The 14,519-nt window shown below is 37.9% G+C and overlaps 1 protein-coding gene across 1 annotated transcript; it reads right to left on the bottom strand.

Moving 5' to 3' along the window:
• Positions 1 to 1,083: 1,083 nt before the first annotated feature.
• impa2 (inositol monophosphatase 2) lies at positions 1,084 to 11,287 on the bottom strand. The gene is given in 8 exon segments (NM_001020572.3): positions 1,084 to 4,252; positions 6,194 to 6,345; positions 7,931 to 8,039; positions 8,706 to 8,814; positions 8,909 to 8,954; positions 9,788 to 9,892; positions 10,158 to 10,291; positions 11,116 to 11,287. Coding segments are annotated over 8 exon segments (828 nt in total). The 5' UTR covers positions 11,176 to 11,287; the 3' UTR covers positions 1,084 to 4,139.
• Between the last annotated feature and the right edge of the window lie 3,232 nt (positions 11,288 to 14,519).

Genomic DNA, 14,519 nt, shown 5'->3' with positions numbered 1-14,519 from the left:
CATTTAGCAGACGCTTTTATCCAAAGTATTTCGGAGTTAAATGTTATAAGCCTACTCTTGTTTTTCTGCGGGGATTGTTTACATATACAGTAGTTTACATATGAAATGGATCGATTATAATAAAAGTAGTAAAATCTATCCTAAGGATACGACAAGAACAGGTACATTTAATTTAAGGAAAACTCTGATGAAAGTTTCCCAGAGATGGGTTACAGCTGGAAGGGCATCCGCCGCATAAAACATATGTTGGATAGTTGGAGGTTCATTCCACTATGGTAACCCCTGATTAATAAAGGGGCCAAGCCGAAAAGAAAATGACTAAATGAACTCTGATGAAAGGTTTTGACACACTGAAGAAGGTTGCTGACCACATGTATTTGTATGAGCCCTGATGAAGAATAAAGCGAAGGATAGTGCTGTTATGTGCTGTAATCTATTATTTATATTCCTTCTTACCTTATTCTTTTTAATTTCATAGCACCTTGAGCCTAAGAAACATGCATTACACACACACACACACACACACACACACACACACACACACACACACACACACACACACACACACACACACACACACACACACACATCAGAATTATTAGCCCTCTAGTCAAATTTGAATTAATTTTAATTTGAATTATCTCCCAATTTCTGTTTAACAGAGGGTACAGCACGTAATATTAGACTAGATATTCTTCAAGACACTAGTATTCAGCTTAAAGTGACATGTAAAGGCTTCACTAGGGTAATTAGGGTAAAGTTAGGGTAATAAGGCAAGTCATTGTATAACAGTGGTTTGTTCTGGAGACAATCCAACACTAATATTGCTGAAGGGGTGAATAATATTGACCTTAAAATGGCTTTAAAACTATTAAGAACTGCTTTTATTCTAGCCAAAATAAAACAAATAAGACTTTCTCCAGAAGAACAAACATTAGAGGAAATACTGTGAACATCTCCTGAATCTGTTCAACATCATTTGGGAAATAATTAAAAGAAAATAAGTTTCACAGGAGGGCGAATAATTTTGCCCTTGACAGTACAGAATATTAAATAAGCTGAATGAGCCCAGTCCAGCGCTGCTTTGAGTGTTTATGCCGCTTTAATATTTCACACCAGAGGATTTCCGCCCTGATACAAACACAGGGATTAAAGAGAGAAGTTCAACACAGCAGGAGAAACTATAAAAACTGGCAGTGAAAACTCTCCTCTCCATGTGTTCCTTACAGTGCGTCAGTCAGTCAGCATTAGAAAAACATAACAGTGTCAAATACAGGTTAAAACTGCAGTCAGTGTGTGTGTGTGTGTGTGTGTGTGTGTGTGTGTGTGATAACGCCAAGATCATGGATTTATGAGTTATTAGGTGCTTTCGGTTAAACAACTTCTTTGAGAAATGATCAGGATCAACATGTACTGTACATATTAACCAGATGTATACATCACTGCACTGCTCTGTGTGTAATTCAGCATCCTACATCTGCATATATTCATTTCCAATAGATTTAAATTCAATATATGTTTTATTATATTTAATAGGGGGCGACACGTGCCAAACACTGTGGCCTCACAGCAAGAAGGTCGCTAGTTCGAGTCCCGGCTGGGTCAGTCTGTGTTTCTGTGTGGAGTTTGCATGACTGTGGGGGAAACCGGAGCACCTGGAGGAAACCCACGCCAACACGGGGAGAACATGCAAACTCTACACAGAAACACCAACTGAGCCAGCCAAGCCTCAAACCAGTGACCTTCTTGCTGTGAGGTGATTGTGCTACCCACTGCGCCACCGTGAGATCCTTATTCATCACAGTAAGTCTGAGGGGTAAATATGACATTTCTATCAGTGTTTGATTACAGAACACACAGGTAATACTGGGTTATCTCAGTGTAAAAACAACTTTCCTCACAGAGAAAGTCATTCCTGAGGAATATAATACTGGAATATAATAGAGTGACTCAAACTCTCCTTTCTTTACTGATGTAAAGTGTGTAAATGCATATATTTATTCAGTCTGTTTTAAATTAAATTATTGTACTATATATTATATAATAATAAGCTAACATTTAAAGATTTGTTTACAAAACTATTTGTGAAGTAATATTCTGTCTTTCACTCACCGGCCACTTTATTAGGTACACCTCACTAGTACCGGGTTGGACCCCTTTTGCCTTCAGAACTCCCTTAATCCTTCATGGCAGAGATTTTGCTCCATGTTGTCATGATAGCATCACACAGTTGCTGCAGATTTGTCGGCTGCACATCCATGATGCCAATCCCAACCACATCTCAGAGCTGCTTTATTGGATTGAGCTCTGGTGACTGTGGAGGCCATTTGAGTACAGTGAACTCATCGTCATGTTCAAGACACCAGTCTGAGATGATTGAGCTTCATGACATGCTGCGTTATCCTGCTGGAAGTAGCCATCAGAAGATGGAGACACTGTGCTCATAAAGGGATGGACATGGTCAGCAGCAATACTCAGGTAGGCTGTGGCGTTGATGCTCAATTGGTACTAATGGACCCAAAGAAAATCTCCCCCACACCATTACACCACCACCACCAGCCTGAACCGCTGATACAAGGCAGGTTGATCCATGCTTTCATGTTGTCGGAGCCGAGCATCTGAATGTGTCAGCAGAAATGGAGACTCATCAGAGCAGCAACGTTTCTCCAATCTTCTATTGTCCAGTTTTGGTGAGTCTGTGTGAATTGTAGCCTCAGTTTCCTGTTCTTAGCTGACAGGAGCGGTACCCGGTGTGCTCTTCTGCTGCTGTAGCCCATCCGCCTCAAGGTTGGACGTGTTGTGTGTTCAGAGATGCTCTTCTGCAGTGCTCGGTTGTAACGAGTGCTTATTTGAGTTACTGTTGCTGGAACCAGTCTGGCCATTCTCCTCTGACCTCTGGCCTCATCAACAAGGCATTTGCACCCACAGAACTGCCGCTCACTGGATATTTCCTCTTTGTCGGAGCATTCTCTATAAACCCTAGAGATGGTTGTGCGTGAAAATCCCAGTAGATCAGCAGTTTCTGAAATACTCAGAGCAGCCCGTCTGGCAGCAACAACCATGCCACGTTCAGAGTCTCTTAAATCCCCTTTCTTCCTCATTCTGATGGTCGCTTTGACCTGCAGCAGATCCTCTTGACAATGTCTACATGCCTAAATGCAGTGAGCTGCTGCCATGTGATTGGCTGATTAGAAATTTGTTAATGAGCAGTTAGACAGCTGTACCTAATAAAGTGGCCGGTGAGTGTATATCATATAGGAGCGCTGCTGTAGCTCTCTCTACTAAACGAGTGGCTGTAACTGTATGTGCATTGTGAACGTGACATTAGTTCAGAGGTGATTGTTTGCTGTTATTGAGTCTCTCCTCGTCACTCTTTATAATTATTAAATCACATCTGCAGATTCTGTCTGGCTGTGAATAACCGAGACCATGAGCAGATTCAAGGAGCAGCGGAACATACAGTGAAGTGTGTGTGTGTGTGTGTGTGTGTGTGTGTGTGTGTGTGTGAGAGAGAGTTAGTATGAGAGAGGGAGAGAGTGTGTGTGTGTGTGTGTGTGTGTGTGTGTGAAAAAGAAAGTGTGTGTATGTGCGTGTGTGTATAGTCAATTTCTGTTTGTTTGTTTTTGTGTGTGTCTGTGTAAAAGAGAAATTGTGTATGTGCATGAGAGAGTGTGTATATGTGTGTGCACGTGTGAGTGTATGCGTGCTTCTGTGTGGTTATGAGAGAGCAAGAGAGAGAGTGTGCATGTGTGAAAGAGAAAGTGTATGTATGTATGTATGTGAGTGTGTGTGTGTCTGTAAAAAAGTGTGTGTGTGTGTGTGTGTATGAGAGAGAGTGTGGGTGTAGGTGTTAGTATGCGAGAGTTTACATGTGTGTGACTACTGTGTGTGTTTATATGCGAGTGAGAAAGTGTGTCTGTATAAGAGAGTGTGTTTGTATACATGTGTGTGTGTGTGTGTGTGTGTGTGTGTGTGTGTGTGTGAGAGAGAGGGAGAGAGAGAGAGAAAGTGTATGTGCAAGTAAGTGTCTGTGTGTGTGTGTGGACATTGCAGTAGTGGTGTGGCAGGATTGTGTGTGTGTGTGTGTGTGTTCTGAGGTAAAAGGCTCAGGTTGGGGTCGGAGGTCACTCAGAGGTCAGTCAGAGGTCATCTCTGCCGTAGTTTATGGGCTGCAGCTGTTTGACCACATATTCAGCGATCTCACGCGTCCCTGCAGCCACAACACGCCTGGACATCAGGTCTAGCGGACCACCTAAAACACACACACACACACACACACACAAACACACACACACTGAGCCACTTCATTCTTCTTCATTTGGTTTTATTTTTATTATTATATTTTCATCATTTTGTTTATTAGATCATATTTTAAAAACATTTTTTCATGTATATTTTGTTTGAGTTTTTTTGAAAATAAAAGGCTCTAAACCACAGGAATAAATCTTCCTTGTATTAGAAACGTCATCAGTAGTTTACAGAACAAAACAAAACTTTCATTTTACTCAAACTATAATCTATAAGCCAGAGAATCTGATTTATCTCAAGTGTTTCCTTTCTTTCCCCACAGCAGAATATACTGTATATTAGAACCAGCAGGAAACACTGAGCTGTATTAACACTGTCTACAGTAGACACGTCCTCTATTTATATAATAATATCTGATGATATGTGAACTATTATCAACACCTTCATGTGTGATATTCAGAGTTAAACAGTAATGAGTGCACTGCGCCGCTGTAAAGCTCTTTGTGTTTCAATCTGACATAATGAATCAGAAATCATGTTCAACAGAGAGCACAGACTGATTTCATCTGATTAAATCTGTGGGTTTATAAAAGGAGAAACGACTATATGTAGAGGATTACTATTTATAGCCACTTTGAAATACTTCGTACAAAAAAAGTGTTCCTTTAAAGGTGCTGGGTGTAAGATTCTGACTGTTCTGCATCATATAAACACCATAACGTGTGCAGATATTTCAGAGACTGTCGCTTTAAATGCAAACGAGATGGTGCTCTTTTCAGAAGAGGGCGGAGTTACAGACACCTGTGAATCTGCATAGTGGCAGATACATAAACAGGACTAATGTACTATGCTAATGAGAGGGCCATTAGTGGGCGGGGCTTAGTTAACCCCTCTGATGACACGTACAACAGGAGAATGTCAATCAAAGTGTTTCTGCAGACTGTTTTCATCAAGTCTGATTAGAACAAACACAATTAATACATGTTGACCATTAGAGGCTGGAGATATTAACACACTGCTGACACACAACTGGGTTTAAACTGCTTATAAAGTGATTTATGCATATCAGGTGCCCTTTAAAGTGACTTATTTCAGCGACCGCAATAGAATCTTGAAGGGGGCGGGGCTTATTAAACACTAGAGAGCATTTGATTGGTCAGAAGAGGTGATGAGAGACTAAAGTATGAGGTGACGCCACTTAATTTTGCTGAAAGACACAAACCTAGAGTTGATTGTTTATAACATCTAAATATATGTATGTTTTGTCACCGTTTTGGAGCGCACTAGATTGTAGATATCCTTAAGACTTATAAACATATTGAAGCTTACACCTAAAATCTTTATTTTGATTTCACAGTGACTTTAAACGCACCCGAAAAATGAAACTTCTGTCATTAATTACTCACACCTCACTTGTTTCAAAGCTTTACTGATGCTGTTAAACACAGATATTTTGAAGAATGTTGGAAACCTGTAACCATTGACTTCCATAGTGCTTTTCCTACAATGAAACCCAATAGTTACAGGTTTTCCAGCATTCTTCAGAAGATCTTCTTTTGTGTTCAACAGAAGAAAGAAACCCTTAAAGCTTTGGGATCACTTGAGGGAGAGTAAATAGGAAGTCAGTTTTCATTTTTGGGTGAACTGTCCCTTTAACTCTTTCCCTGCCAATAGTTTTTAATGATTTAAATTTGAAAGCCCTCAGAATATTTTCGGCAAGAAATATCTGACCATATTATATATCAAAATAAAGAACCATCCCTCTGCTTTCAAACAAAAATGCATTTTATTCATGTGTTCATCCCCCTACCGAATACAGATTGGCGAACGAACTGATCAGTGGCAGCTGGCAGGGAAAGAGTTAATGCGCTGATGGAAGCCCTCTTTAAGAGTTATGCGTAGGGTCCCTAAATGTTTAATCTGGGAAGTGTGTGTGTATTCTGACCTGTAGTGTCCATCACACAGCCTCCAGCCTCTCGGATGATGACAGCGGCCGCTGCGATGTCCCAGCAGTGCAGACCATACTGATAATACGCCTCCGCCGCCCCGCTGGCGACCTGACAGAGAGAGAGAGTCGAGCTGCCGATGATCCGCACGCTGAGCACAAAACACACACACACACCATTCAGTTCCAGTGTATTTGTAAAGCATCCATTAAAGATTCCCTGAGGATTTAAATCAACACACACTCACACTTCTAGTTGATGATTTGGTGTCAGAAGAGTCTTTATGAAAGGTGAAGGCCTCTAGATTTTGCTGATTTGAGCTCAATAAATCTGATCATGTCTAGATGTTGACTGATTTGATGAGGACAGTGCGGTCTGACTCTGCTCAGACTAAAGTCTCATCACTGAACAGAAATAATGTCCAGTATAGAATATAAAGTCCTGCTGCAGTGGAGACAGAATGAATATTGTGTCTGACTCCATCATGAGCTTGGAGGACTGCATCTCTGACATGACACTTTTACAAATGATCAACTAGAAGTCGAGTTATTATGTGTTGCTCTCACCACAAGACTTTTGTCAGGTTGTGCACTCTCGCTACATATGAACTTGATCTATGCATATACACCCACATACATATATACTCACCGCATGCAAACACACCTGTGCACATATAAGCTTGATCTATGCATATGCACCTATAATCTCTTGCACGTGAAAATGAACTCGATGCATGCATAAACAGCCAAATAACACTCGTGCAAACATGCACAATAGAATTCACAAACATGCACAATTTAGTAGTGTGCATGCATTTATGCAAGCCATTTCATGTGTGCATGTGCATGAACTACTCAGTGTGAAAGGAAGACATTTCAGTTTAAAAGGAAGGCTCTTAATATCAGCAAAGGAAAAGATCATTATTTATGAATCGGGTTATTGCAAAGCTTATGAAATATAAAGAATGCTAATATTAGAGGAATTAATTCTATTCAACATCTTAAATACAGGGTGTGAATTACAGGGTGTTTGGGGGGTCTGACCCCCTGAAGGACATCAAAACAAGATGTATAGGGGGTCTGCCCTTTAATAGTTAAAACATACATTGCTCTGATCTGTATCTGAAATAATATTAATAATTAAATGAATAGATAACTTCAATATACATTTGACCACCCCTATAACGGTTCATACCATTGTGAGTGCATGTTTGTGACAGAAATATTCATTCATCTGCAAATCTTTAAGTGTTCACAAAACAGATTTCTGTAAAAGTAAGGTGTTTGTAGGTGTCTGTAAACCTAGATGCATAGTTTGTGTTTTATTATACACTGGTTCGCACATGGAAGTTAAACAGTAAAATAAAAAATGCCTGCAGTATTTCTATGTCATCCATTAACAGGTGCAGGAAAGCAAACTGGTCACCATTTATTTAATATCATACATATCCTTGAGAACCACTCAATATCCATCAAAACACTGACAACATAACGGCAAGCTTAATTAATAAATTAGATTTAATTGAATTAAATATAGAAATTTATAAATCACGGATGCATACAACCGAACTGAATCGAAAAACTCGACACTCCCCCCCTCCTCCAATCATCAAGGTATAATTCGCACCCTGCTTAAATATTCAACATCAACATAGATCATATACAATAATATAAAATACAGCTGGTTTTACACTCATGTGCACTATTTAGGCAGTAATTTATTAAAAGTGGACGTACCCGTGAGTCGGTGCGCTCAATATCTTCTTCATGTTTCCTAGAAATATATCGAGTGTTGCTGAGTCTCTCTTCGCCCCGATCTCTGTGAGGATCAGAGCCTTCGACACGTCTGACGGACACATGAAACACGACGAAGTAATTATTAATAACAATATTAATATATGAGTGGCTGGAGTGAGTGTGACACGGTGGCTCAGTGGTTAGCACTGTGGCCTCACAGCAAAAAGGTTGCTGCTTTGAGTCCCCAGCATATGTTTTACACACCGGATGTCCTTCCAGCTGCAACCCAGCACTGGAAAACACCCATACACACTCATTCACACACAAACACTACAAGCAATTTAGCTAACTTTAATTGATAAGTTAACCTAATTTATCAATAGCGCATGTGTTTGGACTAGGGGAAACCGGAGCACTCGGAGGAAACCCACAACAACACGGGGAGAACATGCAAACTCCACACAGAAACACCAACTCTCCCAGCTGGGACTCAAACCAGTGACCTTCTTGCTGTGTGGTGACATTGCTAACCACTGAGCCACCATATAGAAACACATAGTCTTTGTATAAATTGTATTGAAATATTGTATGTATATATATATATATATATATATATATATATATATATATATATATATATATATACACACACACACACACACACACACACACACACACACACACACACACATATATATATATATATATATATATATATATATATATATATATATATATATATACATTTTATTAAAATATGGTGAACAATCCTGACCTTTCTCTTTTGAAACCTGAAGTCGAACACCGTTGCAGAAGGCTCCGTGTCCTTTCCTGGCTGTATACAACGTCCCGTCAAAACAGTGGTAGATCACACCAAACTCCAGCTGACGGCCAGGAAATATTATAAACATTAATAAACACGACATCAGAGAAAGAAGAGGTGATAATACTGAGTGACTGATCAATGCATCACCGTACCTCTTTCCTTACAGCAAACCCGATGCTGACTGCCACCATGGGGAAACTGAAAAACACAGCAGTGTGTGTGTGTGTGTGTTTGAGAAGCAGGTACAGATTTAAACAAAATATAATAAATATATATATATATATATATATATATATATATATATATATATATATATATATATATATATATATATATATATATAATAAATGTAATAAATATAATAAAAAATATATATAATATGTATAATAAACATATATATATATATATATATATATATATATATATATTTTATTTGTTTATTACATATTATATATATATATATATATATTTTTTTTTTATTATATTTATTACATTTAATATATATATATATATATATAATAAACAAATAAAAAATATATATATAAAATAAATAAAGAAAAAAATATATATATATAATAAATGTAATAAATAAATATATATAATATGTATAATAAACATATATACATATATTTTTAATTATTATTTGTTTATTATATATATATATATATATATATATATATATATATATATATATATATATAATAAACAAACAAACAAAAAAATATGATAAATATAATAAACAAATATATACATATACATATATATATATATATATATATATATATATATATATATATATATATATATATATATATATAATTCTATTTAAAAGAAACAATGCTCATTAATAAACAGTAAAACTGTAAACAAGCCAGAGTTAGCCACAAGGGCTAATTTTCATTTGTTGCATAAATAATAAATATATATATATATATATATATATATATATATATATATATATATATATATATATATATATATATATATAATGAATATAATAAACAAATGTATATAATATCACAATATCATACCTGTGCACAAAGTTACAGGTGCCATCGATGGGGTCGATGATCCAGGTAGGACTGTCTGTCAGCTCACACTTCACACCAGCAGCAGATGACTCCTCACCAATAAACCTGACGCACACACGCACACACACACACACACACACACACACACACACACACACACACACACACACACACACACACACACACACACACACACAGAAATGTGCACACACGTACATGCGCGTGCACAAACATCACATTAACATGTCACAGTAAGAAGAGAGTGTGTGTATGTGTGTGCACCTCTATGTAGGGTATTTCTCTCGGAGTGAGTGTGTGTGTGCGCACAGGGTATTTCTTTTTTAATGAGTGTGTGTGTGTGTGTGTGTACCTGTGTGTAGGGTATTTCTCTCGGAGTGTGGAGATGATCAGCTCCTCCACCTGATGATCTGCTTCTGTCACCAGGTCTGTCGGTGTGCTTTTACTGCTCACACGCTTCTCCAGCTGAACAGCACACGACACCATCTACACACACACACACAGAACAGCATCATCATCATCAGCATCATCATCATCAACATCCTAATCATAAAAGCTAAAATACCAGAGAAGTTTGGTCAGACGTACTGAAATTATTTACAAATAAAATAAACAAAGCTAAAAAGTGACATTACATTAAATAGATTAATACCAAAATAATAGATGTAAACACATCCCAAAATTACTCAAATGTAAATAACCTGAATTGATAAATTATAAATGTTGAAAATATTAATAAAATCTAAGCAAACAACAAATCCAAATCTTTCATGATACTACACTGTGCTGTAAGTTTGCTTTCTTAATGTGGCAGAGGGATTGAATTAGATTTTATTAAATTAAACAGTGTTTGTTACGGTTCAGAGAATAATAATAATGAAGTATTTATAAAAGTATTAATAAAAATGGCAAAATAATAATGATCAAATTGGTGCTAAAAGGCTATAATAATAATAAAAACACAATAAAAATGCAGTTTTGATTTTACCACTATTTATATACAATAAAGAATTGCAATTACATATTTATTTATTCGTAATAATAATAATAATGATACTTATAATATTCTTCTCTTGTACCGCAGCCTGTTGTGGTGCTGAAATAGCGTTATCAGGGCTATTAATAACAGTACAGAGCCTATTAGCAGTGTTTACACTATTCCAGAAGGACATTTAACGTTACTCTACAACACTGCTGACAACACAGTCAGCGGTCACCATGTTTGTTTATCAGCGGTTTACAGTGGAGCTCATCCCGCGGTGTTCCAGCACAACTCTTCCCCGGAATGGAGCTTTGTAATGCGACGTTACCTGTCCGGCTCTCCGGGCGATGTCCACGGCCACATCCAGACACTCGCTCCAGTCCGCCATTATGGCTCAACGCAGCATCTTCATCATCATTTCCCGCGCCCGGTTCTTCCGTTCGGCTTCCGTCCCGCTGAACGTGTTAACGTTCAACCACACACATACACGCGCCCGGTTTATCACGCCGAGCGGAGCCGAACACCGGCGACTGACACCGAAAGACTGAGGTAAAGTTGGTTTTATATTCGCACATTCGTTCATTTTTTTTGAACAGTGACAGCTTGTGTGGTATTTAGAAAGTAGAACATTCACAAAACAAAACGTATGCTGACTGCACCCATGTCATCTACGAATAAAGATGTATATAAATAATATGCTTGAGTTATATGTATTTAAGTTTTGTTTATTCACTTGTGTACTGTTTAATGTATAACTATGTAATCTTAGTTCGCCATTACGGCTCAACGCAGCATCAACGTAATTGCTATGGTGTGTGTGTGTGTGTGTGTGTGTATATATATATATATATATATATATATATATATATATATATATATATATATATATATATATATATATATATATATATAGTTTATCACTGTTGGTATGAGTCTGTAATAGTTTAAACACTGTTCTGTTAACATTTTACATGCTGTCATGGTTAATAATAGCCCTGATAAAGCTATATGTATAATCTATATGTATTATAATGTAAATTAAATATATATATATATATATATATATATATATATATATATATATATATATATATATATATATATAAATAATAACTAATGCTTTTAATAATAATAGTCAATTTAATTGTTTTTACGTTATTGTTGCTATTGGCATCTCATTATTTTTGAAAATTGGGTCTGAAATCGTTTGACTTAATCGACTGTGAACAATGTTTTAGACTACTTTAATAGTCACAATCGCACTAGTGCACTTTAATGGCTGCCAATATGATTTCCCTATAAAGGACAAAGTCAGAACGTGTGAATATAAAACCAGCTTTACCGAAAGCAGGAGCTGCCGAGTTTGAGGATATTCCTTGAAGATATGTTTATTTAAAGTTTTACTAATAGATAAAGACATATTAGGTGAGATTAAACAACACATGGGGATGTGTTTTGCATTGTTGGATGATTAATTAAAATAATTGCATGAGTTCGGTCAGCAGAGGGCGCCACTGTAAAGAGCATTTCTGCATTAGGGACCGTTAGTTTACTAGCAGCTGTTCAAACCTGTGGCTCAAACTATCAGTGTGTGCTGATAATAAGTGTTATTTCACACTGTTATGTATTTATACTACTAACACTATTTATATTAATGTATTTATTTTATCTTTAACTCTTGAAATGAATAATAATAGCTAATTATTACTATCCATTACAACAGTAAGATAAATAAACACATTGAACAATAGAGCTTTTATTATGACACTTGCATGCGTGTTCTGCTGGAAACCGAATGGTGAAGCTTTAAATGCAAGATGTTTGTGGAACACTGCAAATTTAAAAGCACACTATTAAGTGCAGACTTGGGCTGCAGTTCAGTTTTCATGCTACCTTCCCTCAGTTTTGTTCCGTTAGATGTACATCAATTACTTAACACAAGTGTGCACTGCTGGTGAAACATCTGAATGGGGCTGTGTTCCAATGCACTTTTAGACAGACTTGTGAACTTCCCTTCCATGGGATGAATCCCCTCACCATTTTAAAGTTGTTTCACTTCATCAAGTGAACAAGTGAAGTTTACATGGACATACTCTTGATCCCTTGATTTTGACAGTCATCTTCATAGGTCCACTTCAGCACCTATGTATCCTAAAATGCAATGCAATACACGTCCAGCAGTGTCGTTCCCAAGTGCTCAAGAGTTTAGGGTGTTCCACTAAAACACATTCAGATGTTGCACCAGTAGTGAACACTTACTAGTGTGCTTTTGGACACACACTTGAGAACTTCTCTTGTTCCCTCAAGGAAATCCCAGCTGCCATTTCAAATTGTGTTCCACCTCATCAAGTGAACAAGGGAAGTTTACATGAACATAGACTTGATTTCGCCCTAAGGAGCGAGTCGGCTTAATATGTCCACTGCAGCAGCTGTGTCCCAGAATGCAATGCGATTGTGATGTACTTACCAACTGCTCAAATGTTTAGGGCACTTCATATAAACCCATTCAGATGCTCCACCAGTAGTGCACACTTGTGTAATAAATGACGTACATCTGAATGAATGAGATGGAGGGAAGTTAGCAAGTGAAGGGCATACACAGAACTGGAATGTAGGTTTAAATGAAACGCACTTAACCCTTGAGCACTTGGGAGCTACACTGTTGTGACGACACAGTCGCACTGCATTCTGGGATATACATGTGCTCTAGTAGACATGTGAAGCAGACTCGCTCCCTCAGTCAAAATCAAGGGATCAAGGGTATGTCAATGTGCTTCCCTCATTCTCTTTAAGTGGAACACACTTTAAAAAGCAGCTGGGACTTCCCTGAGGGAACAACGGAGGGGAAGTTTGTGAGTGTTTGTTAAAAAATGGATTGGAACACAGCCCCATTCAGATGCTCCACCAGTTGTGCACACTTGTGTGACGTAATTAATGAAGTACATCCAAGCGAAGTGATGGAGGCAAGTAAGGAAGTGAAGGGCATGAACGATTGACTGGACTGCAGCCCGGTTCTAAATGAAACACACTAAACCCTTGAGCCCTTGGGAACTACAATGTTGCGATGTCACAATCGCACTGCATTCTGGGACATACAGGTGCTGTAGTGGCCATATGAAGCAGATGCACTCCCTCAGTTATAATCAAGGGATCAAGGGTATGTCCATGAAGCAGCTGGGACTTCCATGAGGGAACAAGGGAAGGGAAGTTTGTGAGTGTGTGTTTAAAAATGGATGGGAACACAGCCCCATTCAGATGCTCCATCAGTAGTGCACACTTGTGTGACATAATCTATGACGTACATCCAAGCGTAGTGATGGAGGGAAGTTAGCGAGTGAAGGGCATAAACAATTGGACTAAGCCCTAAACCCTTGAGCACTACACTGTTGTGACGTCACAATCGCATTGCATTCTGGGACACATAGGTGCTGTAGTGGACATATTAAGCCGACTCGCTCCCTTGGGCGAAATCAAAATGGTTGCAGGGATTCCATCAAGGGAACAAGGGAAGGGAAGTTCATGAGTGTGTTTAAAAGTGGATTGGAACGAAGACTTGTAATCCAGAATGATCATGTACTTTCAACTGAAATCGAATATTAAGTAGGGGGCGTGGTTTATTTTTACGCTCCTCCTCTTATCTTTAACTTGCAGAATACTTACAGTCTTAGGGGCGGGGCTAATCTTCAATCCACCCAATGACATCATCAGAGAAGGAGCTGCCATTTCAGAGCG

This window comes from Danio rerio, chromosome 24 (genome assembly GCF_052040795.2).
Source record: "Danio rerio strain M-AB ecotype USA chromosome 24, GRCz13ab, whole genome shotgun sequence".
Taxonomy (NCBI): domain Eukaryota; kingdom Metazoa; phylum Chordata; class Actinopteri; order Cypriniformes; family Danionidae; genus Danio; species Danio rerio.
The sequence above is the reverse complement of the archived record's forward strand: the minus strand, read 5'-3'. Positions and strand labels throughout refer to the sequence as shown.